At 43.5% G+C, this 26,412-nt stretch overlaps 1 protein-coding gene and 1 pseudogene across 2 annotated transcripts in view; one reads left to right on the plus strand and one right to left on the minus strand.

The window, feature by feature from the left end:
- The first annotated feature begins 5,390 nt into the window (after positions 1-5,390).
- actr10 (actin related protein 10) overlaps positions 5,391-26,412 on the plus strand; it is a 38,742-nt gene continuing 17,720 nt past the window's right edge. Inside the window, exons 1-6 of the mRNA XM_084314768.1 lie at positions 5,391-5,542; positions 12,147-12,219; positions 12,490-12,572; positions 14,993-15,101; positions 21,201-21,308; positions 24,477-24,544. Of these exons, the coding sequence (XP_084170894.1) occupies positions 5,466-5,542; positions 12,147-12,219; positions 12,490-12,572; positions 14,993-15,101; positions 21,201-21,308; positions 24,477-24,544 (518 nt within the window). The 5' untranslated portion in view covers positions 5,391-5,465. The remainder of the gene's footprint in view (positions 5,543-12,146; positions 12,220-12,489; positions 12,573-14,992; positions 15,102-21,200; positions 21,309-24,476; positions 24,545-26,412) is intronic.
- Positions 6,403-9,758, minus strand: LOC311229226 (proton-coupled zinc antiporter SLC30A1-like; annotated as a pseudogene). Its single transcript has 2 exons — positions 9,511-9,758; positions 6,403-6,698 (listed from the first exon to the last, which is right to left on the minus strand). The product of its transcript is annotated as a proton-coupled zinc antiporter SLC30A1-like (transcript).

Raw genomic sequence — 26,412 nt, forward strand, 5'->3', positions numbered from 1 at the left:
AACATGCATCCATCCTACTGTTGCAGAGGAACCAGGCTGTGCTGCTGAGGTATTTATGAATGAGTGCCGTTGCGTCATTGCAACAATTATTTTCACTATCTCTCAGAGCTAAATTCAATACAGCTTAGACACAATGAAAACTAGAGGGGTGCTTTGAAAAGTGTCTCTTTATAGATAAGGGGGCTACCAACATAAGTGCTGTTAAGAGAAAGAAGTTCCCACCAGCGGTGCATAACTCTTTGGCGTCTTCCTCAGTCCAAAAACGTTGTTTTTTTAAAACTAGGGTTGAAAGATGCTTATAAAGAAGACTGTAATCCTTTTACATAATAAACCCTTTGGGGATTTTTTTTCGTCAGCTTCCGTTCTGTCGGGAGGGGAAGCTTCATCAAACAGACAATCCACCCAGGGACGCTAGGAACACATATTGGCTCAGACTGACTCCCCTTAATCCATTTCATTCCACCGCATCACTGAATAATAACCTGCCTCAGTCTTTACAATAGCCCAGGGAGATAGGATGGGTGGGTGGGTGGGCATGGGGGGGATGGAAAGAGGAAGAAAAGAGAGGGATGAGTAAAGGGGTGGTAGAGAGAAAGAGAGGGGGAGAGTGGATAGATAGAAAGAAAGAAGATTTTTAATCCCCCAGAGACTTGTCTATAGCGCACCCTGCCACCAGCCTTTTACTGGCAGTGATGTTCGTTCATTTCCAGAGCAGAGTCAGGAATAGAAAGTAATTAGACTGCCACGGGTCCCCACTGGGGTTCAAAGTGGAGCGTGGAGAAGCGGTAGCGCATTCGTCGCCAATCATCAAAGGCGATCTCAGCCACAAGACGTGTCGCCTTCATTTCCCCCCCCCTCCCTTCCACTTTTTAATGAAAAGCCCAGAGAAGCTGGCGAACTCGAAAGGAGGAGAAAAATACGGCACCCTTCACCACAGTGGTCTGTATAGAAGGACACTGTGTGAGGCGATAAGGACCACTGAGCATCACCTTTGGCTGGTGTGATGGGATGTCGTTTTGTATGTTGTATGTTGTATGGCTTTTATTGTTATTACGTTTCAAAACATAGAAATAAGTGTTGTGAGAGAGCAGACGTTTGTTTTCAGATTTGCAGTCACAACTTTACTTCCATGAAAGAGGTAGCCTATATGTATACAAGGTGTTTGCTTAGCTCATTTAATTCATTATTTCTCGACAACCTAAATGAAAATGTAAAGATGTACAACAGTGTTCGAATGAGTGCCGATAGTGGCGTATACTTGTTCAGATGTCTTTAATGGGTCCCAATAACCTTATATTTGCTTCTAAACACACCGACGGCAGAGGCAACCATGCAAGGTGCCAACCTGCTCATCGGGAGCAGTCGGGGGTTAAGTGTCTTGCTCAAGGACACTCCGGCACGCAGTCTGGGAGGAGCGGGAATCAAACCGGGAACCTTTGGATTACCCCATTGTTGTGTACTCTATTCTATTTCTGCACAAAAACCCACTGGTGGTGACATTAGCATTACCACCTATAGGCATGTAAACCCCTGAATAGATGCATGTCCAATATGTAGTCGAGTAAATCCTGCTGATTTGTACATGTCGTCTCAAAGGGCTTCAGGACGGTGCACACTGCAATGGAACAACAACACCCCCTTTGATTATATACAGTTGGATTTGTTAAGTCTCACCTTCACTCTGTCTCAGTGGCTCGGTCCAGACACTCTCTGGGCTGTCCTCCTGCCTGGGGGTGAGTTCAGGTATCAGCAGGTCCGGCAGTGTGGACATGGTGGCCCCCTCTGGGCCCTGTGCTGACTGAGGGGTGGTCGCCCCCTCTGGGCCCCGTGCTGACTGAGGGCTGGTCGCCCCCTCTGGGCCCCGTGCTGACTGAGGGGTGGTCGCCCCCTCTGGGCCCCGTGCTGACTGAGGGGTGGTGGCCCCCTCTGGGCCCCATGCTGACTGAGGGGTGGTCGCCCCCTCTGGGCCCCGTGCTGACTGAGGGGTGGTCAGATGGAGCAGCGAGGAGGAGGAGACGGGACTTGGAGGAGATCCGCCGAGAGGGAAATCTGTCCTTCTCTGGGTCTGGGATGCAGAATCCGGAGGCTCCAGGGATGATGGCCTGCTCGTCTCTGCCTCCTTCCCCTGGGAAGAAGCCCTGATGCTCGCTTGACTCGCTCTGCTGTCCACCTCATCCCATGGATTCATCTCCTGTTCAGGGCCCTCCCTCCCCCAGGCCACCCCCCCTGCAGGGCTGTATGGTTGCGGTTGCGTCGACGATGTCGGGGAGGCAGAGGATCCAAACTGAGCTGCTCTTTGAGTATTCAGGACCGCCACTCCCTGTTTCTCTCCCGCTGAAGAAGTCAACGTGGCTGGGTTGGTAACAGGCGCATCCTCCATACGGTCCTGTGCAGCTCCTGGCTTCTGCTCGGAGCCTGTGGAGAACTGTGAGGCTGTCGCAGACTGTCTCCGAGCGTCTGCCATCTCGGATGATCTCCCCGAGGCAGCCTCTGTGTCGGCCTCCCTCCTCTGACTCCAAGCCTCTTCACCGGCACCATCGCTCAGCCCAGATCTTCCATCATGGCTGCTGCCCCCGTTTCCCGCCTGCGTCACTGGCGCTATCCCCTCCGGTCCAGTTCCTCCTTCATCTAGGCCAGCCCCTCCTTCTCTGCCTAATTTCACAGATAAGTCAGCCAGTCTGCCGGTGACCTGCTCCTGTGTATCATAGGTTGATCTGTCTGCATCAGAGGGCACACCTGTGGTATGTATGGATGCTACAGGTGTTTCTGCGTTGGCACATTGTCCATCACAGCCGCTGTGCTCTGTGGAGGTGGTGTGATGATGGCGGAGAGGGGCCGGGGTTCCATAGATACAGAGACAAGTTCCAGCCAAGAGGAGGCCATTTACAGTCCGAAACGTCAGCATATCTGTCCACTCTTACTGCCTGGCCAGACCTGGATGATGGAGTTGCCTATAAGCTGTTCCAGCAAGTGAAGCGTGTTAGGACTTGGCACCAGGGCTCTGAACGGTGCCTGCAGGTATAACTTGTACCCTCAGTCAACCAGCAGACGTGTGGCCAGAGCCATACAGAAGGAACCGGGCAAGGGACGTGAGGCAGGTCACATTATAGAGTTTGGGGCGTCTGCAGAGGACACAGATGAAAGAGTAAAAGACGAGTGTTATTCACGGGGGAACTTCAAAGCATGTGTTCTACTAAACCCTAACTCAAGATAACCACAGAGGGGACGGATTAAGCTTGCATTTCTGTCAGCCATTCCTTTGATGTTGCAGTTGTGCAGTTTTGAAAAGGCCCATTTAATATGGATGATTTCCCCTTAGCCTCTCTGACTGTCTGGTTGTTTACTATTATTTTTTAAACCAATTTGTGTTATTTCTTATTATAAACAGACAGAGAGAGAGAGAGAGAGAGAGAGAGAGAGAGAGAGAGAGAGAGAGAGAGAGAGAGAGAGAGAGAGAGAGAGAGTCTGACACTGCAGTCCTTTGCACTGTGTTGCACTTTAGAAAACTATAAATAGCACCTGGTTCCCTATTCAGTCAGATTCCTTCCATTTGAATCCATGCAGGGATGTTTAATTGTTGAATTATGTAGGCTACTTTTACACACACACACACACACACACACACACACACACACACACACATGTGCCACTCACCAATATTGAACAAGTAAGAATAAATATGCATGGCACACGTATTGCTTTTTAAAGCGTGGACTGATTTCAGTGCATCAATCATGGCAGAAGAAGATGAAGAGAAGACATCGAGTAAAATACCAGTGTCAGGGTGACACCACCCAGACTGCCCGAGTCAGACGAGCGTCTCTGAGGATTCAACATCAAACCGCGAGGATGCGATGTCCAACTATTGTCAACAACAACCCCGAATGCCCATTGCCTACTTCGCTGCTTACCTTCCGTATCTTATGATCACTATAATTAATGAACTCAACCAGAGTAGCAAGCCCGCCGCTTGACTTGACAGTCTAATCAGCCAATCGTATAGAGATGAAAAGGAGACCAGTAAACAAATCCAGACTGCGGTCCCATTTTACAAAACGATTTATATTGGTTGCACTGAATCGTAACATCGTGCCCATACGGAGAGACCGCGTCCTGCATCGTTTGTATTATCTTCCATCATGCAGATCGTCATGCATGTGTGCATGTGTGGTATATGAAGAAAAGTCGGCAAAAAAAATGCCTCGCGTTTGTTGAAACAAAATTGTCATTATTTACCTTACACAGAAATCCTCTCGGGTTGCCTTGTCTGCAGGACACACAGTTGCCTTCAGACTGTTTACAGAGCGGTCCTCCTAATTCACATGGATATCGGTTTCTATCAGCCTCCTCTCCAGTAGGTTTGTGTGGGAAGCGAGACGAAGGGAAGGCTTGTTATTGTGCGGTCCAGCGTCATTGCATGCGAGGAGCCATACTGTCTAGTGCGTTTGCGCGCGGTGCTGAAGTGCTGCCACCAGCGCATTAAACGATTTATAAGACAGTTATAATTTACAACTTGTATTCGTCAGTTCGTCCATTCAGGTGCAATTGCATTTTGGTTTTGTATCTGTTTGAGACTTTGAGTACACATATGCCACCAATGTCACTCTAACTGGCCATCAGACTATTATTGTGTGCGTGGTGCTGAACGGACAGCTCCTGAGTGTGCTTGTGTGAGCTTGAGCTGTCCATCCAAGGTTGCCTTAATTGCCCTTTCCACCGCCGAGGGAGAAGGAAAGGAGTGAAAACCTACTACAATAATATGCTACAATTTACGAAAAATAATGAGGCAATATCATGACTTGCAATTTAGGTAGCTGCTTATTAGCTTACGCTTGTTGCTTAGTTTAGGCTACCTTTGTGGTGATGCTATTTTGACTATCTTTGTTCAGTTGTGAAACGCAACTTTTTTAAACACATTTAGATTTGAATCATGAATTATTAAAATGCTAGCTTTTAATTGCTCACATAACTTGCAATATTTGCTACGGTATTCAGGCGTTTTCTGTGACGTCATGTCGTCATCAAGCCCCCCAAGCCCGTGTGATTTCCCCCCGTAGCTTATGTTTGCGAAGACGCTCTCTGATTGGCTAGCCGCGTACAGCGAAGACCCTCTCTGATTGGCTAGCCGCGTACAGCGAAGACCCTTTCTGATTGGTTTAGCGCCGAAGGGTCTCTTCCGCATATGCAACAACAATTGATATGTTGTTCCCTAACCCTAACCTTAAGCATAACCCACTTCGAAAGAGGGCCAAAGCATAACCACTTTGAAGCAGAGAATATATGTACAAGGCGGAAGAGACCCTTCGGCGCTAAACCAATCAGAGAGCGTCTTCGCAAACATAGGCTACGGAAATAAATCACGCCCCCGCCCAACTCGACCGGAAGTCGATTCTAGGCGAATCTTGCTCTAACGGTGTGGCTGATATTCACCAAATTGCTTTCCTTTAGAGTATATCATATTAAAAATGCCCTTATTTGAAGGGTTGGGCAGTGGAGGAGAGAAGACCGCCGTTGTCATTGATTTAGGAGCAGCGTACACAAAGTAAGTAACGTCAAACTCTAGGTTAGCACTTAGCTGTCAGGCTAACGACAACACAGCCATATTCGGCTAACAACATTAGCCGTGCGCCAACCAATCTAGACTGTGTCGTTAGCCAACGTTAAACAAATAATGTCCAGCACTAGCTAGCAGTGATTTAGCTAAACTGGAGTTGGAAGATGGATCTTCTCCCCCGAGGCGAGTCATGTGGAGATCAAGTGCTGCTTTCGTTGTGTGCCTTGATAAACACACTGGCTTCTTTGTCTGCTGATAATAACGTTACTGTCCAATCCATATATCCCATCATATCATCATTGCAGACATCTTGGTAGGCAAAACAACAGGTGATCAAAACATTGCCAAGTGAGCTGTGTTTATGGCAAATGTGCCCAAATTCATTGGCTTCCAGTACGCTACAGAATACACTTTAAGGTTATCCTGTTCGTTTTTAAAGCCCTTAATGGTCAGCCCCCCTCCTACATCTCAGACCTCCTATCCCCCTATTCCAACACCAGGTCCCTCAGGTCAGCCGATTGATTGATTGTTTGATTGAAAACTTTATTAACAGATTGCAGAATGGGTACAATACAGTACAGCTCAATACCCAGAGAAAGACTTTCGTCTTGTTTACATCAGGGTCCCCCATTTTCAATGAATCAGGAAAAAGTCACAGATAAAGGGGTAGACTGGCCCATTTTGTGAACCCTTCTTATTATGCTATGATAGTGACAGCTGGGTATGACACTGACGCTGAAGAAGAAACGACAACCATCTCGACCCTAAGTGTTCACCTTCTCCTCAAAACCTAAACTGTGGAGGAGAGAGAGGAGGACAACGAATGTGTGCTGCAGTGCTCACCGTGTCTACGTCTCTGTGTCCACGCCGTTTGGGCTGTTGTTGTGATTCCCGACCAAGTTGTTGGTCTCCTCTCTCTCCCGATGAGCCGTTGCCTGCCGGCCTCTCGGACTTGCACATTTTACCCCTCTTGTTTTTATTACTCCCGTGAGAGTGACCACCACCGTGGGAGTGTCCGTGGAACAGGCAGAGGCCGAGCAGGTTGACCAGGAGCCCCGCCGCGCCGACCCCGATCACCACGTAGGGGCTCTTGATCTCATGGGGCTCCGTGAAGCGCTTGATGAATGAATGAATGAATGAAAAACTTTATTAACAGATTGCAGAATGGGTACAGTGCAGTACAGCTCAATACATACAATTGTTAAGGGGATGCAGACCAGAGAAAGACTTTCGTCTTGTTTACATCAGGGTCCCCCATTTCCAATTCATCGTAACATATATGACATACATGACATACAGATAGACAGTACTGCTACATCTATACATTTATGACATACCAGATTTGCAATTACAGTACTGTATTTGTGATACAAAAAGAGTCCAGAAAGAAAGGAGTATATACATTAGGCGTAGAAACTGTACATTGGATTGGGTAGGTGGGGGTGGGACTGTACATTGGAGGTGGTTGGGGGGGGGGGGGGGGGGGTAGGAGTGGGGGGGGGGGGGTGTTGGGTAGGAGTGGGGGGGGGGGGGTTGGGTAGGAGGGGTGGGTGGGGGACACTGTATAACTGTACAAACAACACTGTACATTGGATTATGGGACTGTACATTGGACTGTACATTGGAGGTGGTTGGGTGGGTGGGGGGGGGGGGTGGGTAGGAGGGGTGGGTGGGGGACACTGTACAACTGTACAAACAACACTGTACATTGGATTATTGACAAGACCATACTTGGTAATTTACTGTACATTGGCGGGGGTTGTGTTCGGACATTTACAGGGGCCAGTTTCGAGTTGCAGTCTCCCTTAGGTGTTTTTTGAGAGTGTTTTTGAAAGTGGGTAGTGATTCACATTCCTTTACAGCTTTGGGTAGGGCGTTCCACATTGATGTGGCATAATTGCGAAACGTGTTTAGTCCCTTGTTTGAGCCGAATCTGGGTTTAACATGATTTGTGGAGCTCCCTCTGGTGTTGTGATCGTGGTATTCACTGACCTTTGGGAAGTATTTAGTCATGTACATGGGTACCTTGGTCGTGTAGTGTATCTTGTAGACCAGGCCCATTGCAAGTTGCTGTACTCTGTCGTCTACTCTAAGCCATCCTAGGTTGTCAAAGTGGGCAGGGGTGAGGTGGGTTCTAGGAGTAAGGTCAAGCAGTAGTCTGACCAGTTTGTTTTGAGATGTTTGTAATTTTGTTTTTAGCGCCTTTGAGGTGCTTTGGTACCATGAGGTGCAAGCATAGTCGTAGTACCCTTGAATGAGTGCTCCTGCTAGAGTCTTCAGGGTATTCTTGTTTACCAGTGAGGAGATCCGGTACAAGAAACGAGTTCGTTGGTTGACTTTTTTTATTACATTGGATGCCATTTTGTCACAGGAAAGATTTGCCTCTAGGATGGAACCCAGGTAGGTAATATCTTCTTTCCTTGTGACAATATTGTCACCCACTGTAACTGAGAAGCCGTCGGTCTTGCTGAGTTTGTTATTTGAACCGAAGAGAATGGACTCTGTTTTGCCCATGTGTAATGATAGTTTGTTATCAGCGAGCCATATGCAGATTTTGCTTAGTTCTGAGCTGAGGGTTTTTTCAACCTGTAATTTGTTCTTGTCAGAGACCAGCAGGGCTGAGTCGTCCGCAAACAGGAACAAGTTGCAGTCACAAGCTGACGACATGTCATTTGCATAAATTAGGAACAGTAGCGGACCTAGTATGCTTCCTTGTGGAACACCACAGTTTACTGTGAGGGGGGGGGATAGGGTACCGTTTAGGATGATGGTGAAGCAGTAAGGGCTGCGAGGAACACAGCGTTCACCAGCGTAGGGCTGCAACGATTAGTCGACATAATCGACGACGTCGATTATAAAAAATCGTCGACGAGAAATTGTTGCGTCGATTAGTCATTAAAAAAAAAAAAAAAAACGTTATTTAATTTTTTTTTTTTTTTTTTTTTTGTGCACTACCTATCTTTGTGAGAGTGGCTTCTCAGGGTTCCAGACAACATCATAACATGATGATCCCATAGCAAATTTTGGACATTGAAAACATTGTTCCCCTGCAGGAGATGATGATCAGACTAGACACACAATTACATTACACACGCACTCCTCTCACTCACACACAGCGATCAGAGTAAGACACACACATACACACTCCTCTCACTCACACACAGCGATCAGAGTAAGACACACACACATACACACTCCTCTCACTCACACACAGCGATCAGAGTAAGACACACACACATTCACACTCCTCTCTCTCACACACAGCGATCAGAGTAAGACACACACACATTCACACTCCTCTCACTCACACACAGCGATCAGAGTAAGACACACACACATACACAAATTACACAGTACACACCTCTCACTCACACAGCGATCAGAGTAAGACACACACACAAATTACACAGTACACACACTCCTCTCACTCACACAGCGATCAGAGTAAGACACACACACATTACACACACACACACAGACTCCTCTCACACACAGCAAACAAAAGTTATTTAAAGTACACTTCCACTTTAATTTGTATTATTTAATTTATTTATCTTGTTATGAGTGATTGCTGTATTGTTCTTCAAATACATTTTCATTTAAAGTGGCTTAAAGATCCAAATTAAAATGTTTCATGAGTAATTATTTTAATTTGCTATGGGATCATCATGTTATGATGTTGTTGTTTGGTCCTGACAAGAGTCTCAAAGTCTGGGGTGATGGTAGACAAGCAACTCTGAGGTCATGCTCAATGTCCAATCTGTTCCTCTGCTCTGTCTTCAGCTGGACCAGAGCTGAGAAGCCACTTTCACAAAGATAGGTAATTAAAAAAAAAAAAAAATCCTTTTTTATTTATTTTTTGTTGTTGTTTACATTGGTTTTCGATTAGTCGACTAATCGAAAAAATAATCGGCAGATTAGTCGACTACCAAATTAGTCATTAGTTGCAGCCCTACACCAGCGCGCCCATCACCTCCGTGCGGATCCATCCGAACGTGTTCTTGTTCGTCGACTGGGTCTTCTGGGCGAAGCGCACCGCGACCAGCGCCACGACGAGCGCGATGACATCCGAGAGCATGTGGAAGGAGTCCGACAGCATCGCCAGAGACGCCGTGATCCAACTGACCACCACCTCCACGATGAAGAACAGAAACGTCAACGAGAGCATACATAGCAGCCGGACACGGTTAGGCTTGCACGCCATTTCTCACCTTTCGAAAATCACTGGACGACTTTCCGCCATCACCCCAGTCATCACACACATAATAAACCTCTCTATAAAACAGGGACACGTCCCCAAGGACTTCAAAATTGCGAGAGTGACCCCTCTGCACAAAAAGGGCAGCAAATTAGACCCAGGCAACTACCGCCCTGTTTCTATTCTTACCTCCATCTCGAAAGTCATGGAGAAAATAGTCTACGAACAGGTCGAAAAGTACCTGGCGGAAAAAAATCTAATCTACGAATTCCAATCTGGCTTCAGAACGTCCCACTCCACTGACACATGCCTCCTCTATTTGAACGACCACATCAAACAAGAGGTGGACGACTGGACGCGGGCAAATACTGCGGCATGGTCATGCTGGACCTACAAAAGGCCTTCGACACTGTCAATCACTCCATTCTGATTGACAAGCTAAAAGCAATTGGTTTTGATAGCTTATCAGTGAGCTGGATGCAATCCTACCTGGAGGGGAGAGAACAGATGGTAGAGGTAAACGGTACTCTTATCCCCCCCCCCCTCACAGTGAGCTGTGGTGTTCCACAAGGAAGCATACTAGGACCGCTACTCTTCCTAATTTATGCAAATGACATGTCGTCAGCCTGTGACTGCAACTTGTTCCTGTTTGCGGACGACTCAGCCCTGCTGGTCTCTGACAAAAACAAGTTGCAGGTTGAAAAAACCCTCAGCTCTGAACTAGGCAAAATCTGCATATGGCTCGCTGATAACAAACTATCATTACACATGGGCAAAACAGAGTCCATTCTCTTCGGTTCAAATAACAAACTCAGCAAGACTGACGGCTTCTCAGTTGCAGTGGGTGACAATATTGTCACAAGGAAAGACGAAATTACCTACCTGGGTTCCATCCTAGAGGCAAATCTTTCCTGTGACAAAATGGCATCCAATGTAATAAAAAAAGTCAACCAACGAACTAGATTCTTGTACCGGATCTCCTCTCTGGTAAACAAGAATACCCTGAAGACTCTGGCAGGAGCACTCATTCAAGGGTACTACGACTATGCGTGCACCTCATGGTACCAAAGCACCTCAAAGGCGCTTAAAACAAAATTACAAACATCACAAAACAAACTGGTCAGACTACTACTTGACCTTACCCCCAGAACCCACCTCACCCCTGCCCACTTTGACAACCTAGGATGGCTTAGAGTAGACGACAGAGTACAGCAACTTGCAATGGGCCTGGTCTACAAGATACACTATACGACTAAGGTACCCATGTACATGTCAAAATACTTCCCAAAGGTCAGTGAATACCACAACCACTACACCAGAGGAAGCTCAACAAATCATGTTAAACCCAGATTCGGCTCAAACAAGGGACTAAACACGTTTCGCAATTATGCCACATCAATGTGGAACGCCCTACCCAAAGCTGTAAAGGAATGTGAATCCCTACCCACATTCAAAACCGCTCTTAAAGAGCACCTACGGGAGGCTGCAATTAGAAACTGGCCACCGTAAATGCCCAAAACCCCCACCACCTCCTAATAGACAGTCTCCTCCCCACCGCATGTATATATTCCCTCCCTGCCGTATGTATATTTCTCTCCCACCCACCCACCCCCTCCTAATGTACAGTCCCCTCCCCATCATATGTATATACTCTGTCAGGATCTAGGGGTAACAGTACTGTATATTTGAATACCGTTTATGTCACAAATGTATCAGTACTAAATACCTATATGTCCCTATGCCATAAATGTCATGTATGTTGTGTATGTCATAAATGTCTATATGAATTGAAAATGGGGGACCCTGATGGAAACAAGACAAACGTCTTTCTCAGGTCTGCATCCCCTTAACAATTGTGTGTATTGAGCCGTACTGTATTGTACCCATTCTGCAATCTGTTAAATAAAGTTTTCATTCATTCATTCATTATTATTAACTTCCGACAAAATAGCCAGTGACCAGAGGCTCCTGACAGTCCGGAGGTCTAACCTTAAGCTCAGGGGGGAGGGGGGGGGGCGTGCCTTTGCTGTCGCAGCCCCTGAACTGTGGAACAGCATCCCCACCTGCCCCCTCGACAGATGCCTTCAAGTCTAGACTCAAAACCCACTTCTACTCATTAGCATTTCCTGATGTACACTGACTCATGCCCTGTTTGCTTGTGTGTCTTCCCGTAAAACTGAGATGTGATTGTTGTCTATACTAGTCTAGATGTATCTATGTGTATCTATCTACCCTCTGTACAGCACTTTGGTTGACATTTGTCATGTTTAAATAAATCTGATTGATTGAAATAGTTTGGTAAATGTCATATCATGAGAACACTATGGATGCTGCACCAGAGTCGTTCCTTCTGTGTTTTACTGGTGTCCACCTGATGGCTGTTCTGTCTTGCAGATGTGGCTTTGCGGGGGAAACGGGGCCCAGGTTCATAATTCCGAGCGAGATCCAGAAGCCGGGACAGCAGCCGGTGAGATCATGTCACGATCAGTTCACACCATTTACCATATTCACATGGTGTCCATTTTGCTCCTATGTCATGCTAAGGTAAGAAAAGATATTCTATTCCTTTATCGATCCCCTTGGGGAAATTCAGTTTGAATCCCAACCTGAGCATGATGTATTAGCAAAATGGCCACCATGTGAATATGGTTCATTATACACAAATATTTACTGTAGGAGAGTGTGGGGATGTCAGATATACTGTGTGTGTGTGTGTGTGTGCGTGTGTCGCTTACAGGCCATCAAAGTGGTCCAGTACAACATCAACACAGAAGAGCTCTTTGCCAACCTCAAAGAGTTCATCCACACGCTCTACTTCAGGTATGACTGGAAATAATTACTTGATCTCATCACTTTAAAGGCGCACTTCACCAAAAAAAAAAATGCTGATTTATTTTGCACATAATCTCAAACACATCCAAAAACTAAACAGTTTTGCACACATTAATTTAGTTTGACTGTTACTGAGAGTAAATTAGTTTTGAATATGGCCACCAGGGATGTCATCGGGGACATTGAATCCCTGTGTTTGTTAATTACAGCTAGGCCTGTTGTGATAATTACTATATCAACTCATTGTACGATATATGGACATGAAGCCAATCATTTCGCGGACCTTGATATTGCCTTTTACTTAACATAGAATGTCACCAACATTTTAGCCACTCGTGCTGCTTCTGTCCCTCTTGTCTCAGTCTGCTCTCTGTGAGAAGACCACTGCACAATTCCAGCCAGTAAGTTTGGAAGAAGAAATTTACTTTGTTTCAAAGCTGCATTCTACAGCTCTGGTGGGGGAAACATTTAGCATTTACGCCCAATGAGAGTGGAGACCCCATTAATAAAGTGAACGAGCCAGTATGTCAACTGGGTGACCATTTAATTCTCTTCCATTGACATCTTAGTGCTGAAAACCAGTCCGGACAGGCTCAGTAGCACACATCAAACCAGTCCGGACAGGCTCAGTAGCACACATCAAACCAGTCCGGACAGGCTCAGTAGCACACATCAAACCAGTCCGGACAGGCTCAGTAGCACACATCAAACCAGTCCGGACAGGCTCAGTAGCACACATCAAACCAGTCCGGACAGGCTCAGTAGTACACATCAAACCAGTCCGGACAGGCTCAGTAGCACACATCAAACCAGTCCGGACAGGCTCAGTAGCACACATCAAACCAGTCCGGACAGGCTTAGTAGCACACATCAAACCAGTCCGGACAGGCTTAGTAGTACACATCAAACCAGTCCGGACAGGCTTAGTAGTACACATCAAACCAGTCCGGACAGGCTTAGTAGTACACATCAAACCAGTCCGGACAGGCTCAGTAGCACACATCAAACCAGTCTGGACAGGCTCAGTAGCACACATCAAACCAGTCCGGACAGGCTCAGTAGCACACATCAAACCAGTCCGGACAGGCTCAGTAGCACACATCAAACCAGTCCGGACAGGCTCAGTAGCACACATCAAACCAGTCCGGACAGGCTCAGTAGCACACATCAAACCAGTCCGGACAGGCTCAGTAGCACACATCAGACTCAATGAGCCGTGAGAGGATGAGACGCGAGTAGACTCATGCATGTCATCAACCACAGTCAACCATACACTCTTTGTAGCCTCTATAGCAGGGGTTCTCAAACTTTTTTATACCACAACCCCATTTTATTTAGGATACTTAATGTATTGCGTAATTTCAACGTGGAATTAAGGAATATCAAAATAAAAGCACACGTTGTTGAACTTGATCATGCATATTTATTAGAAAATATAATTATAGCACTATGGTATCAATACACATTTATAAATTAGGCATATTTAGCCAAAATATGTTGCCAATGCGCGACCCCACTGTCACCTACCTACGACCCCACTTTGGGTCGCGACTAGGGATGTTCGATATTGGATATATTACTTGCTTGCCTGGGTAAATAAAGGTTAAATAAATGTTTGATACATTTGAAAACCGATACAGATCATTTCCGATATTACATTTTAATGCCAATATCGGCCGATAATATCTGACATCCCTAGTCGCGACCCGTAGTTTGAGAACCAATACAATATGTCAAAATATAATCTTGAAATAGATTACATGACCTAATTTTTGTTTTAATTAACCATTCGATTTCATCCCCACTAAGTCAAATAGGAACTGTGCTTACCAAAAAAAGGTTGCATATGCGACCATTTTGCTTGCAATCTAGAGCCCTGAAATGCCAACTTTGGTTGCAGGCAAAATAAAGTGAGATGCTTACGTTATATTATCATTATATCAGTGGCATAAGATGGTTTTAAAATTACAATAATATAATTTATCACAGTTATTTCAATAACAATATATCATCCACCAAAGTGTTTTATCGATAGGCCTAATTACAGCTCAATTAAATGCTAAGGTAGCAGTCCCTATAAGACAAGGTATTTCTATTTTGTCATCTACATCTTTTCATGAAGCTGTAATTAACACAACACAAGGATTCAATGTCCCCGATGACTGGTGGCTATATTCAAACTCATAGTGTTTTTGGATGTGTGTGAGATTATGTGCAAAATAAATCATTGTCTTTTGGAGCAGTGCCCCGCTTAATGTGCTTCTGAGGTGATTGGATTACAATCGGATAGCAGTTGACCACATACAAATCCAGGTGTAAATGCACCAAAGATGCTTTGAGGACTGGTGACCTAATGACCGGCTCGACCTCATCCAGCTGAATAATGGTCTTAACCGTCTGCACACCAGGCACCTGCTGGTGAACCCTCGCGACAGAAGAGTGGTCATCATCGAGTCCATCCTCTGCCCGTCGCACTTCAGGGAGACCCTCGCCAAGGTCTTCTTCAAGCAGTTTGAGGTACAGGAGCGCCGGCGCTCTGCAGCGTTGAGGCTCATGTGGAGATGTGTGGATTCACTGACGTTAACCAGTTTTTGTGATGAATACTATATTATTGTGTTTCCTAGAACTTTAGATATTGATGCTACTAATTGGAATTAGATTTTATTGTCATTGCACAATAATAATACATATAATTTATATATATATATGAAATGTATAGCACACTTTAAACTCAACGAGATCTCAAGGTGCTTCACAGCTAAAGGAAAAATAAAAAGGTTTAAAAGTAAAAAAAAAACATTAAAACATTAAAAATGAATAAAATAAAAACATAAAACATAGGAGCAGTAAAAACAGGCCCTACTGGAAGGCGGAGTAAAATAAATGGGTTTTAAGGCTGGCCTTGAAGGCAGCAAAGTAGTCTGAGGCCTCGACGGATCCTGGCAGCTGATTCCACAGGCGTGGCCTCAGTGTGGAAAAAGCACGGTGCTCCATGGTTGACAGCCTGGTGCATGGGATGGCAAGGAGGTTTTGGCTGCCAGACCTGAGTGACCTGGATGCAGGTTGAAGGGGAGAAGAGGTCCTGGAGGTAGGTCGGGCCGGAGTGATTTATGGCCTTGTAGACCAGCAGGAGAACCTTAAAGTTAATCCACTGGTTTATTGGCAGCCAGTGAATGGAGTGGAGGACTCGGGTGATGTGTTGGGTTTTCCGGGTTTTGGTGAGGACACTGTAACCTCTGGATGGTTTTGGAGGGAAGGCCTACCAGCGGAGAGTTACAGTAGTCGATGCGGGAACTGACAAAGGTGTGTGGACCAGTTTTTGGGTGTCAGACTGGGAGAGTGAGGGTCTACGTTTGGAGATGTTCCTCAGGTGGTAGAAGGTACAGGTACAGAGTACAACTAAATTAAGTTGGCGTCTAACCAGAGTGCAAAGGAGCAGTAAAGTACATAGCAGTATATAATGTAATATGTGGAGTATATGACGAAGCTAAGAGTAAATATTATAATCAGTGGTACAACTAAGTGTGAATACAGCATGGTAGTAAACTATGCAAGCCAGTGGTATAACTAATAAGAGTAGGTATGGATATATATATATACAGACATAGATACATGTATCTATATGTTGTAATAATAATAATAATAATAATAATAATAATAATAATAATAATAAACTATTTGTATAGCACCTTTCATACAATAATTGTGGCTCAAAATGCTTCACAGCAGAAAATACAGTAGACATAAAATGAGCATGAAATAGATGGAATAAAAGCAATGCAGAATATAATAAAAAGAAATTGCATAAACATAGCAGCATAAACAACTATAAAATATCAATACAATACCACAGTGTGGATGTAGTGGATGCAAAGTGGCAGAATTCAGAAAAGAAAACACATAAATATATATAATATACACATAGGTAGGGTGGCTGAGTGGCGCAGTGGGCAAGGCGCTTGCCACTAACGCAGGAGATGCTGGTATCGGCGTTGCTACCGGCTTGGCCGGTCGTTCATACTAACACAATTGGCAGTGTTAGAGGGTGGGAAAGCCGGTGGGTGGGGATTGGACGTTGTGGACAGCGACTCCTACAGGTCGGTTGGTGCGCCTGTACAGCAGTATTAGGAAGTATCGGGGGCAGCGTGAGCCTCCTACGCGTTACTCACGCCACTGAGAGATCACGCTGTTCAGGTGAAAAGATGCCACAGCTGCCTCCTTGTGTACCGGAGAGGACACGTGATGCAAGGCTTGGTCCTCACTGCAGCCGACCAGTGGGAGGCATAGTCTAGCAACGTTCGAGACAGGGGAGGGGAGAATTGAAGGGAGAATTGGCGAGGCGAAATGGGGATGGGAGAAAAATTGAAAAAATAACGAGAAAAAGTGGATAAAAAAAATATATACCGGTACACATATAGGTAAATGTATACCTATATGTAAATATTTTGACATTGACATAATTCTCTCAATGCTTGCTCTGTACACCACACAATGAATTTGAAATGAAATGATCAAGATGTGCTTTAAGTGCAGACTCCCAGCTTTAATTTTACATCCAAATCAGGTGAACAGTGTAGGAATTACTACATGCAGGAGTTTCTACATGTGCCCCCCCCCCCTTTTTTTTAAGGGACTAAAAGTAATTGGACAAACTAACAATCATAAATCAAATTGTTACTTTTAATACTTGGTTGCAAATCCCTTGCAGTCTGACAGCCTGAAGTCTGGAACCCATAGACCCAGACACTGGGTTTCGTCCCTGGTGATGCTCTGCCAGGCCTCTACTGCAACTGTCTTCAGTTCCTGCTTGTTCTTGGGGCATTTTCCCTTCAGCTTTGTCTTCAGCAAGTGAAATGCATGCTCAATTGGATTCAGGTCAGACTTGTCCATTGCATAACATTCCACTTCTTTGCCTTAAAAAAGTATTTGGTTGCTTTCACAGTATACTTCGGGTCATTGTCCATCTGCACTGTGAAGCACCGTCCAATGAGTTCTGAAGTATTTGGCAGAATATTCATCCTGCTGCTTTTGTCAGCAGTCACATCATCAATAAATACAAGGGAACCAATTCCATTGGCAGCCATACATGCCCATAGAACAAAGCGGGGCTCGCAACTCACGTTTGATGCTCCAAGGTGTTTTAATTGACAAATAATAGCAGTAGATACAACGTTTCGACCGACCCTTCGGGTCTTTTTCAAGTAAGACCATACATGCCCACCACCACCACTACCACCACCATGCGTCACTGATGAGGTGGTATGCTTTGGATCACAAGCAGTTCCTTTCCTTCTCCATACTCTTCTCTTCCCATCATTCTGGTACAAGTTGATCTTTGTCTCATCTGTCCATATGATGTTGTTCCAAAACCATACAGGCTTTTTAGATGCTTTTTTGCTAACTCGAATCTAGTCTTCCTGATTTTGACGCTCACCAATGGTTTACATCTTGTGGTGAACCGTCTGGTGAAGTTTTCTCTTGATTGTTGACTTTGACACAGATACGCCTATTTCCTGGAGAGTGTTCTTGATCTGACCAACTGTTGTGAATGGGTTTTTCTTTTCCAGTTAAAGACATTTTCTGTCATCCACCACAGTTGTTTTCTGTGATCTTCCAGGTATTGTGGTGTTGCTGAGCTCACCAGTGCCTTCTTTATTTTTAAACATGTACCAAACTCATTTTCAACCTAATAATTCACTGATAGTGACAGCTCTTTGGACCTCATATTGAGAGTTGTTGTAATTCCTACATTGTTCACCTGATTGGGATGTAATTACCCTCAGATTCAAGCTGAACGTCTGTACTTAAAGCATATCTTGGTTGTTTAATTTAAAATACATTATGGCGGTGTACAGAGCCAAAATGATGAAAATGGTTAATGTCCAAATATTTCTGGACCTGACTGTACAGTGTTATTATATATTCCTATCATACAGTGTTATATGGATAGACTATAGATTGAGGTAGGCAGGGGAGGAAACAAACTTTTTGGCTTACCAGCCAACTGGTGAGTATATGATTTTTTTTAACAGCCAAACAGATTTTTTACCAGCCATAAATAAATCGCTAATTGTGATAATTACTTCTTTGTATGTCTTCGTCTAAATTGATTTTCAATCATAGTAATAATCACACCGTGTCTCTACTCTTTAAAATATTTATTACCATAAAACATTAAGTGTCTCTACTCTTCACAATATTAGCATAAAACATATTAATCACACCGTATCTACTCTTCAAAATATTAGGATATCACATATTAACATTAAAGAGGGAACTATTCTGGACTGGGTTGGGCTGAACTGGGCAGTGAAAGATTCTGGGCTGGACTGGGTTGGGCAGTGAAAGATGCTGGGCTGGACTGGGTTGGGAAGGGAAAGTTGGGCTGGTCTAGGTTGGGCTGGGCAGTGAAAGAACCAAGCATTTCACTGTAATGTAATAGCTAAATAAAACAACTTGAACTTGACTTGTTACATTTGCACTCTGGTTGGATGCCAAACATATTCTGGTTGTACTGTACTTGTGCTGTATGATGACAATATATTGGAATCGAATCTCATGTCAACGCTAGGGGTTCAGCAGGTGTATTCTGAATGACAAGTATGACAACATCACCGTTGTGAAGGGCATATGGGCGAGTGGTGATATGGGGGTAATAATTCGGTAATAATAAAATGTTACTCGGCTGCATTTAAGCAAAGCCGCTCAGTCGTCCACTATGTTTTATTTTTTTGTATCTACTTTTTCTCCCATTTTCTATTTTTCTCCCATCCCAATTTCTTATCGTCCAATTCTACCCTCCCCTGTCTCGAACGCTGTTTGGCCATGCCTCCCACAAGCCGGCTGTAATGTGGACGAAGCCATACATTGCACGAGTCCCCTCCGGTACTCGAGGTAGCAGCCGTCGCATCTTTTCACCTGCACAGCGTGATCTTTCAGCGCCTGGGGTCTGCGCTTTGGAGGGACGCCGCCCCCGTCGCTTCCTGATTCTACTGCGCAGGCGCACCAACCGACCTGTAGGAGTCGCTGTCCACAACGTCCGATCCCCACCCATCAGCTTCCCACCCCCTAATACTGCCAAATGTATTAGTATGAACGACCAGCAAAGCTGAATGCAATGCGGAGAGCTGGGCTCGAACCCAGCGTCTCCTGCATTGGTGGTGAGCGCCTTGCCCACTGCACCACCTAGCCGCCAGTCGTCCACTATGTTGAACGCGCGTTATGGTAGCTTGTTACATGCTAGGTAGCTAGCCGGCTAATGCTGGTTGACTTGAGTGAGTTAGCCTCACGCCCACTTGTCATTCTCATCCGACTCGAAGGAGACTCGTCACGTGCTGTTGTTCGCCCCCATGTCAGACCGCACTGATATCCGAAAGCGACGACTCTACATGCAATTATTTTCATCCACTGATGTGTTTTTGTCTAAGTTTGTCTACGTTGTCAAGCCGGTGACAGGAGTCTGTAGGGCTGCACGCAGTGGTCTGTCCACTTCCCCTAGATGGGCAGCATCTTCTAGAAAACGAGTGTTCATTGGAGGAGCTTAGAGCGCAACGATGATGTTAATTGGTTATGGATTATTATGAGGCGCAAATGGGAGGAATCATAAGGGGGGAGTCAGAGTTCGGCTTGTGCCAGTGAGCGAATCAGCAGATTGCAGAATGATTTTTTTGTTTTGTTTTGTTTACTACTCTCCAGTGTGGCGAGTGCCCTTCATGAATCACTCGCCAAACATAAAGAATACTCTCATTTGGCGAGTAAAATGGCCTAATTTCCTCCCCTGGAGGTAGGTAGTTATGAATACAGTGAGGTAAGTAGTTATGGGTACAGTGTAAGACAATTGTAGGCAGCAGATAAGTATGGATAGGCAACAAAGTTCAGAGTTCATATGGAATAGGTTGAGTATAGGGAACAGACCCTTGACTAGGCAACAGAGTTCATAGTTTAAAGGATATGGAGAGAGAGAGAGAGAGAGAGAGAGAGAGAGAGAGAGAGAGAGAGAGAGAGATTGAGTCTGTGGGGTGGGGAGGCTTGTATTTGTTGATCATTTCAGAGTCACACAGTTGGCCAAGCTGTAACATCTGATTTGTCATCCACACACACCTGTAAATGCTACTGCCACTACTACCGTAGTTAGATTATAAATGTTTTTGCACATGCCAACTTTGTTTTGTATCTACATTTTTGTTTGTGATGCACCATCTGTGTGATTAGGTTAAATTGCCAACAACCTCTCACAATATGTTGAGGGTATTTTGCGTGCACCGCATTTATGTTGCTAGATGAGGAAAGCCCTTTAATCCTACTCCTGAACTTCTCATTAGAGATTCAAAAGTCTTAGGGGATAATAATAGAACGCAAATCCCTGAATACAATCAAGTCATGTGCTTATCAGGAAGATTGTCAGTGATGAACATGAGTTTCTCACGCATATGATCCAATCCAGTAATCCAACCTTCTGACTGCTTCAGATAATCCTGGAGCCACCTGCCTGTGAACCAACCAGGCCACTGGTCTTTGAGAACAGCAACCACTCTTTAATGAACACAATTCCATTAGTAAGGAATGTAAGCTCTTTTCGTTTTTAGATTTCATTCTCTTCACTCTGGTGTCTCCCAGGTGCCATCGGTGCTCTTCGCCCCCAGCCACCTCATGTCCGTCATGACCCTGGGCATCAACTCTGCCATGGTGATGGACTGTGGCTACACAGAGACGCTGGTCCTGCCTGTATCCTTTTGTTATCGTCATCACATTGAAGCACAAGAGTCTTTATATTTAAAGGGGAACTATTTTACTATTTCTTTCACTATTTGGGCACTTTTACACAATTCCTGTGAGTTTATGGAACACCTCTGTAATTTTTAATTCTTTTTAATTCATTGTTTTGTATTTCTAATCAAGTCCTCAAAAACAGCATTTTTTTACCTCAAGATCCTAAGCCGTTTTGAGGCTGGGCTCCAACCACAATGGTAAGTTACTGCGCCGCCTGAACATTATCATGCAGCGGTGTCTCTCTGACATCACAAATCATCACATTTTCAGATGACTCAGTTCAGTGAGGGTGAATATTGTGAGAGGAGAATTGGAAGAATGCGCCAATATGATAATTAGAGACATAGATCATATTAATATAAGTCCACATAGCTAGGAAACAATGCTAAACACTGAAAAAGGCCATTTATAAGATAGTTCCCCTTTAAAGTGATATGTCTCCTTTGCCCCCCCCCCCCCCCCCCCCCCCCCCCCCCCCTGGTAGACAAGTTGATGTAGGGTGCGTTAACATGCACATTAATATTCCAACATCATTTGGGATCTTCAAGTATTCCATGGATGAGATGGGGCCTGTAAATACCATCCTGTTCATAATAATAATAATAATAATAATAATAATAATAATAATAATAATAATAATAATAATAATAATAATAATAATAATAATAATAATAATAATAGCCAGGTTAGCTCATACATAGAAACCTGGATATGCTTTTTTGTATTTGTATTTATTTATTAACACAGAGTTAAACAAAATTAAAACAAAATACATAATAACCATATTGTGAAGGAGAAGTTAGAAGCCTAGGGGCTTATCGAGAACTTCCCCTGTTTTGTAACATCAAACATACAAAAATATACATATTATTTAAAAAATACCAGTAATACATTCAAAAGATGCGTGTTAACACAAACATACATACACACAGTACATACATGCATACTGTATACTGCGTACATAATAATACATAACCACCCACCCACCTGCCTACAAACCTACCCACCCACATAACCAAATGCATACCTACATGTATGACCTATTTATCTATCTACTACTTTTGGATATGAGCTTTTTTTTGTAGTTTGCTTTAAAAATAAGCAGAGATGGAGATTTCCTCAGCATAGGATCAGCTGCATTCCAAAGATTAGACCCTCTATACCTCACTGAGAACTGCCTAAGTGAAGTACCACAATAAGGTTTATGCAGGTTACTGTTTAGAAGTCTTTCCCACAATACTAGCAATATTCTGTTTACTTATTGGTAATGGGGATATGAACATGCATATAAACACCGTATCCTGTGTCCAAGACCTTAAGGCGAGACACCCCAGGTGAATAGGCTAATATACCTTTTTTTGTTGATTTTGTTATATTTTGCTTCCTAAACATGTCTTCTATGAAACTAGTGACAATAAAACATCAATAACACACATTTAGTTGTTTATTTTACTTCATTTTGCCTTATTGCATCCATAAATGTGCACATATTTAATGGAGAAGTGCCTCATTTGCATATATAAACATAAAATTCAGAAAACTTGCAATATATTTTTTCTTGGTTTATATGTACATAACAAACTGGGAAAGTTTCATAGTGATATCTATTCAAATATTTGTTTGCCTATTAGGGGGTACTACACTGTTACTACACTGTTTGTAGCCGGTGTGTAGTTCTGTTCAGTTCAATAACATCATTATTATTATTATTCAGTTATCAGGCATGTGTTTAGGTTGTCTATTACTAATGGTTTGATTAGGTATTGTGTTTGTAAATAGCTGTTTCAAAAAAGAATGTATGGCATTTTACAATACAGAACTTTGAAGGCGTTTTCCCAAAAATGAGTTTTTATGCGTTTTTCTTACACACTTGGGTATAAATCTACCATTCCATAGCACCTGCACACACCATACTTTCCACATTTCTTCCTATATATACCCTGCATCTTTATACAGAGGGGTTTGTTGATATATCATTCATAGCCTGATTTATAGTACATTTAGACCAAAAAACATGGCGAAAATAGATTTTTTATGACTGTAGTCAGCATTTCCTGATTTATGGGATGATAAAAAGACATATCCACAATCCCTTCTGTAAAAAGTTCACTGTGTTATGTGTCAACATAATGAAACCATTTAAAAAAATCTGGCATCATCCAATGTTGGTACAAACGTCATATGCAAATGAGTGCATATTTAATGAGGTAATGCCTATTTTGCATATATAAACATAAGATCTCAGAAAACTTGCAATACATTTTTTCTAAGTTATGTACATAACAAACTGGGAAAGTTTCATAGTGATATCTATTCAAATATTTGTTTTGCCTATTCACCTGGGGTGTCTCACCTTAACCAAGGAAACTATAAAAGAAGGAAGGGTCATCACATCACTGTGTAGCATGTGCCAAGTCTGGAAACTTTCAGTTTGGCTGATATTGAGTTTAATGGGATAGCCATCTGAGATGGCTGTCATTTAAACGGGTTATTACCTCAGATGTTTTGATGTATTGGTTGATGTATATTTCCTCAGATAGCTTGTATATTTAGAATTTTAATACAGGCTTCAATAGAACTACTGTAGCACCAAAGTCTGCCACCAAGCAGAGCATAGAACGCTGGTATTCTGACGTGATGACCCTTCCTTCTTTTATAGTTTCCTTGAACTTAAATATGACATTAGCTAGTATCCATTCAACACACTCATTCAACAGTGGGCTGAGGGAGTAGTTGTAAGTAGTAGTTTGACTGAGAGTTATTACATAGACACAATCTCACACCTAAGAGCTGCCCATACAACCACAGTCTCACTGTATACTATTGGCCACTGAGCACATTTACTGGAGCAGTTCAGGGTTACATGCTCAATGGCACCCACAACATCAATTGACTCAGGGACAACCTTTCGATTACATGCCAGGTTCTATGACCTCACCCCGCATTCCCTTCTCCATAGAGAAGAGGATCTTCTTCACAAAGAAATAGACTCAGACACGCAGGCAAACGCACCATCTTCCTGTTGACTGATGTATACTGGTGTATATTATCTTTTCTTTTCTTTGAATGAACATGTCAACTCTGTACGAGAATATTTAGGCCACCTCCTTAACTGAAAACTAGGTCTACGAATGCATCCCTATCTTGTCAGCCTGGGAAGCCATGCCTTTGGGCGGGAAAGCCATCCATAAGTAAGTAGCTGTTTGAAACACATAGAGACAAGTCGCAGAGGAATATATTTAGGCTTTGACATTCCTGCCAGGGAAACTTGGGTCACTTCAGTTGACACGCTCTGAGCCACATGGAAGAATACTTTCTATTTCAATGTGCTGACCTTTCTCTCTATTCACACGTTGGACTTGTCACTGTGTCAAGAGACTTTCTTTTTAGAGGCACTTGTATTCTCTCCTCTAACGGTGTCTTGCTTGTGTGGGTCAGGGTTCATAAAGGTCTCTAAAGTGTTTAAGGTACTTGGATTTAAGGGTCACATACTATGAAAGACTTACTTTTTCAGTGCTTGTGCACATACATTTGGGTCTCTAAGGGTCCTACTAACTAGGGATGGGCGTGAGTAATCGATTAATCCATTACTCGTAGCTATGAGAAAAATTTAAAAAATCGAAAACATTAATTTCTATGGATTTTTTATTATTATAATTTTTTTTGCATATCTCTTCATGTATGTGTAAGATTATAACTGTTTGTTGGTTTCCTTAAACATATATACGTGAATGAACAAAAGTAAGTAAGTAAAATTTTTTATATTTTTTTCCCATTTCCGAGTAATACACGATCAATCGAGTATAGCATGCGATCAATCGATCTGGATTTTTCTTTAAAATGCCCATCCCTACTACTAACATCAATGCAAATAATGTGTTTCTGACAACATTTTATTCGGAAAATGGGATATGCAATGCACAATCTTAATTCATAGTTGATCTGATGCTCCTGGTTTGACAGTTTGATCTGAATTCCTTTAGCTGGAAGCCCAGTAGTTCCCAGTGTGATGTGCGGAAAACATGGCTCATTTACATTTAAAGCTACTGACCATAGCTGTCAACCCTACCGTTTTTCCCGGGATTCTCCTGTTTTTTTTAACCCTCTTCACGCCCTGTTCACGGTTCACGTATTGGCACGTATTTTGTACTTATTAATTTTTACAAAATGGCTGCAATTCCCCTCCGTGACGACAGGTGGCAGCAGTGTAGATTAGAACGTTATCACAGGAAGTCAGACCGGGAGACGGTTGCGACCCGAAGAAGAATAAGAAGAGCGAGCGGATTTGCTCAGAGCTCAGGGGAGAGACTGATGCACCGAGGGTGTCAAATCAACTTAGCCAGTGTCTCTTGATTGCCCACTCTGTGGCTTTTGTCTCTGGAACAAAGGGTTTGCAAATCTTCTGTGGATAAAACAATACAAAGTTACTGTATGTGATGCAGGAATGTGTAAATGTCTTGGTGAACAGCCGTTTGCTCTGCGCCTCCCCTGTCGCTGTCGTCCCCTAAGGTTCACGCGTCCCCTCCTCATTCCTCCACGGAGAGCATGCCTTCACTCTGACGCCCAATTTCCTGAATGCGATTTATAAATATAAATTGATCCGTTTTAAAAGTTGTCGTGAATTGTCATGGTATGACAAATACAGTTACTGGTAACTCGCAGGCATTGCAGAGATATTGAGGAAAAACACAAAATCGCATTGGCTTTTTTTCTATCTCACATTTCTCTGTAGACACACACACTGTTCCAAAAATGATATTCCCACTGCTAAATTAATGACCATAGGTGTTTTTTTATAGCTTTAACGAGTTGTAGTATTAATATGTAGCCTACAGTGATGAAGGTATAAAGGCACTATGGTAATACATTGATTGATTGCTAAATTTAACAGATTGCAGAATGGGTACAATACAGTATTGCGCAATACACAATTGTTATGGGGATACAGACCAGAGAAGGACTTCCCCCATTTTCAATTCATAACATTTACAGTCGAATCAAATACATTTACAGATTACAACCTTTATTTAATGGTTAATATTTTGATAAAATGTAATTT

The sequence above is a fragment of the Notolepis coatsorum genome (assembly GCF_963971535.1).
Source record: "Notolepis coatsorum genome assembly, chromosome: 5".
Taxonomy (NCBI): Eukaryota; Metazoa; Chordata; class Actinopteri; order Aulopiformes; family Paralepididae; genus Notolepis; species Notolepis coatsorum.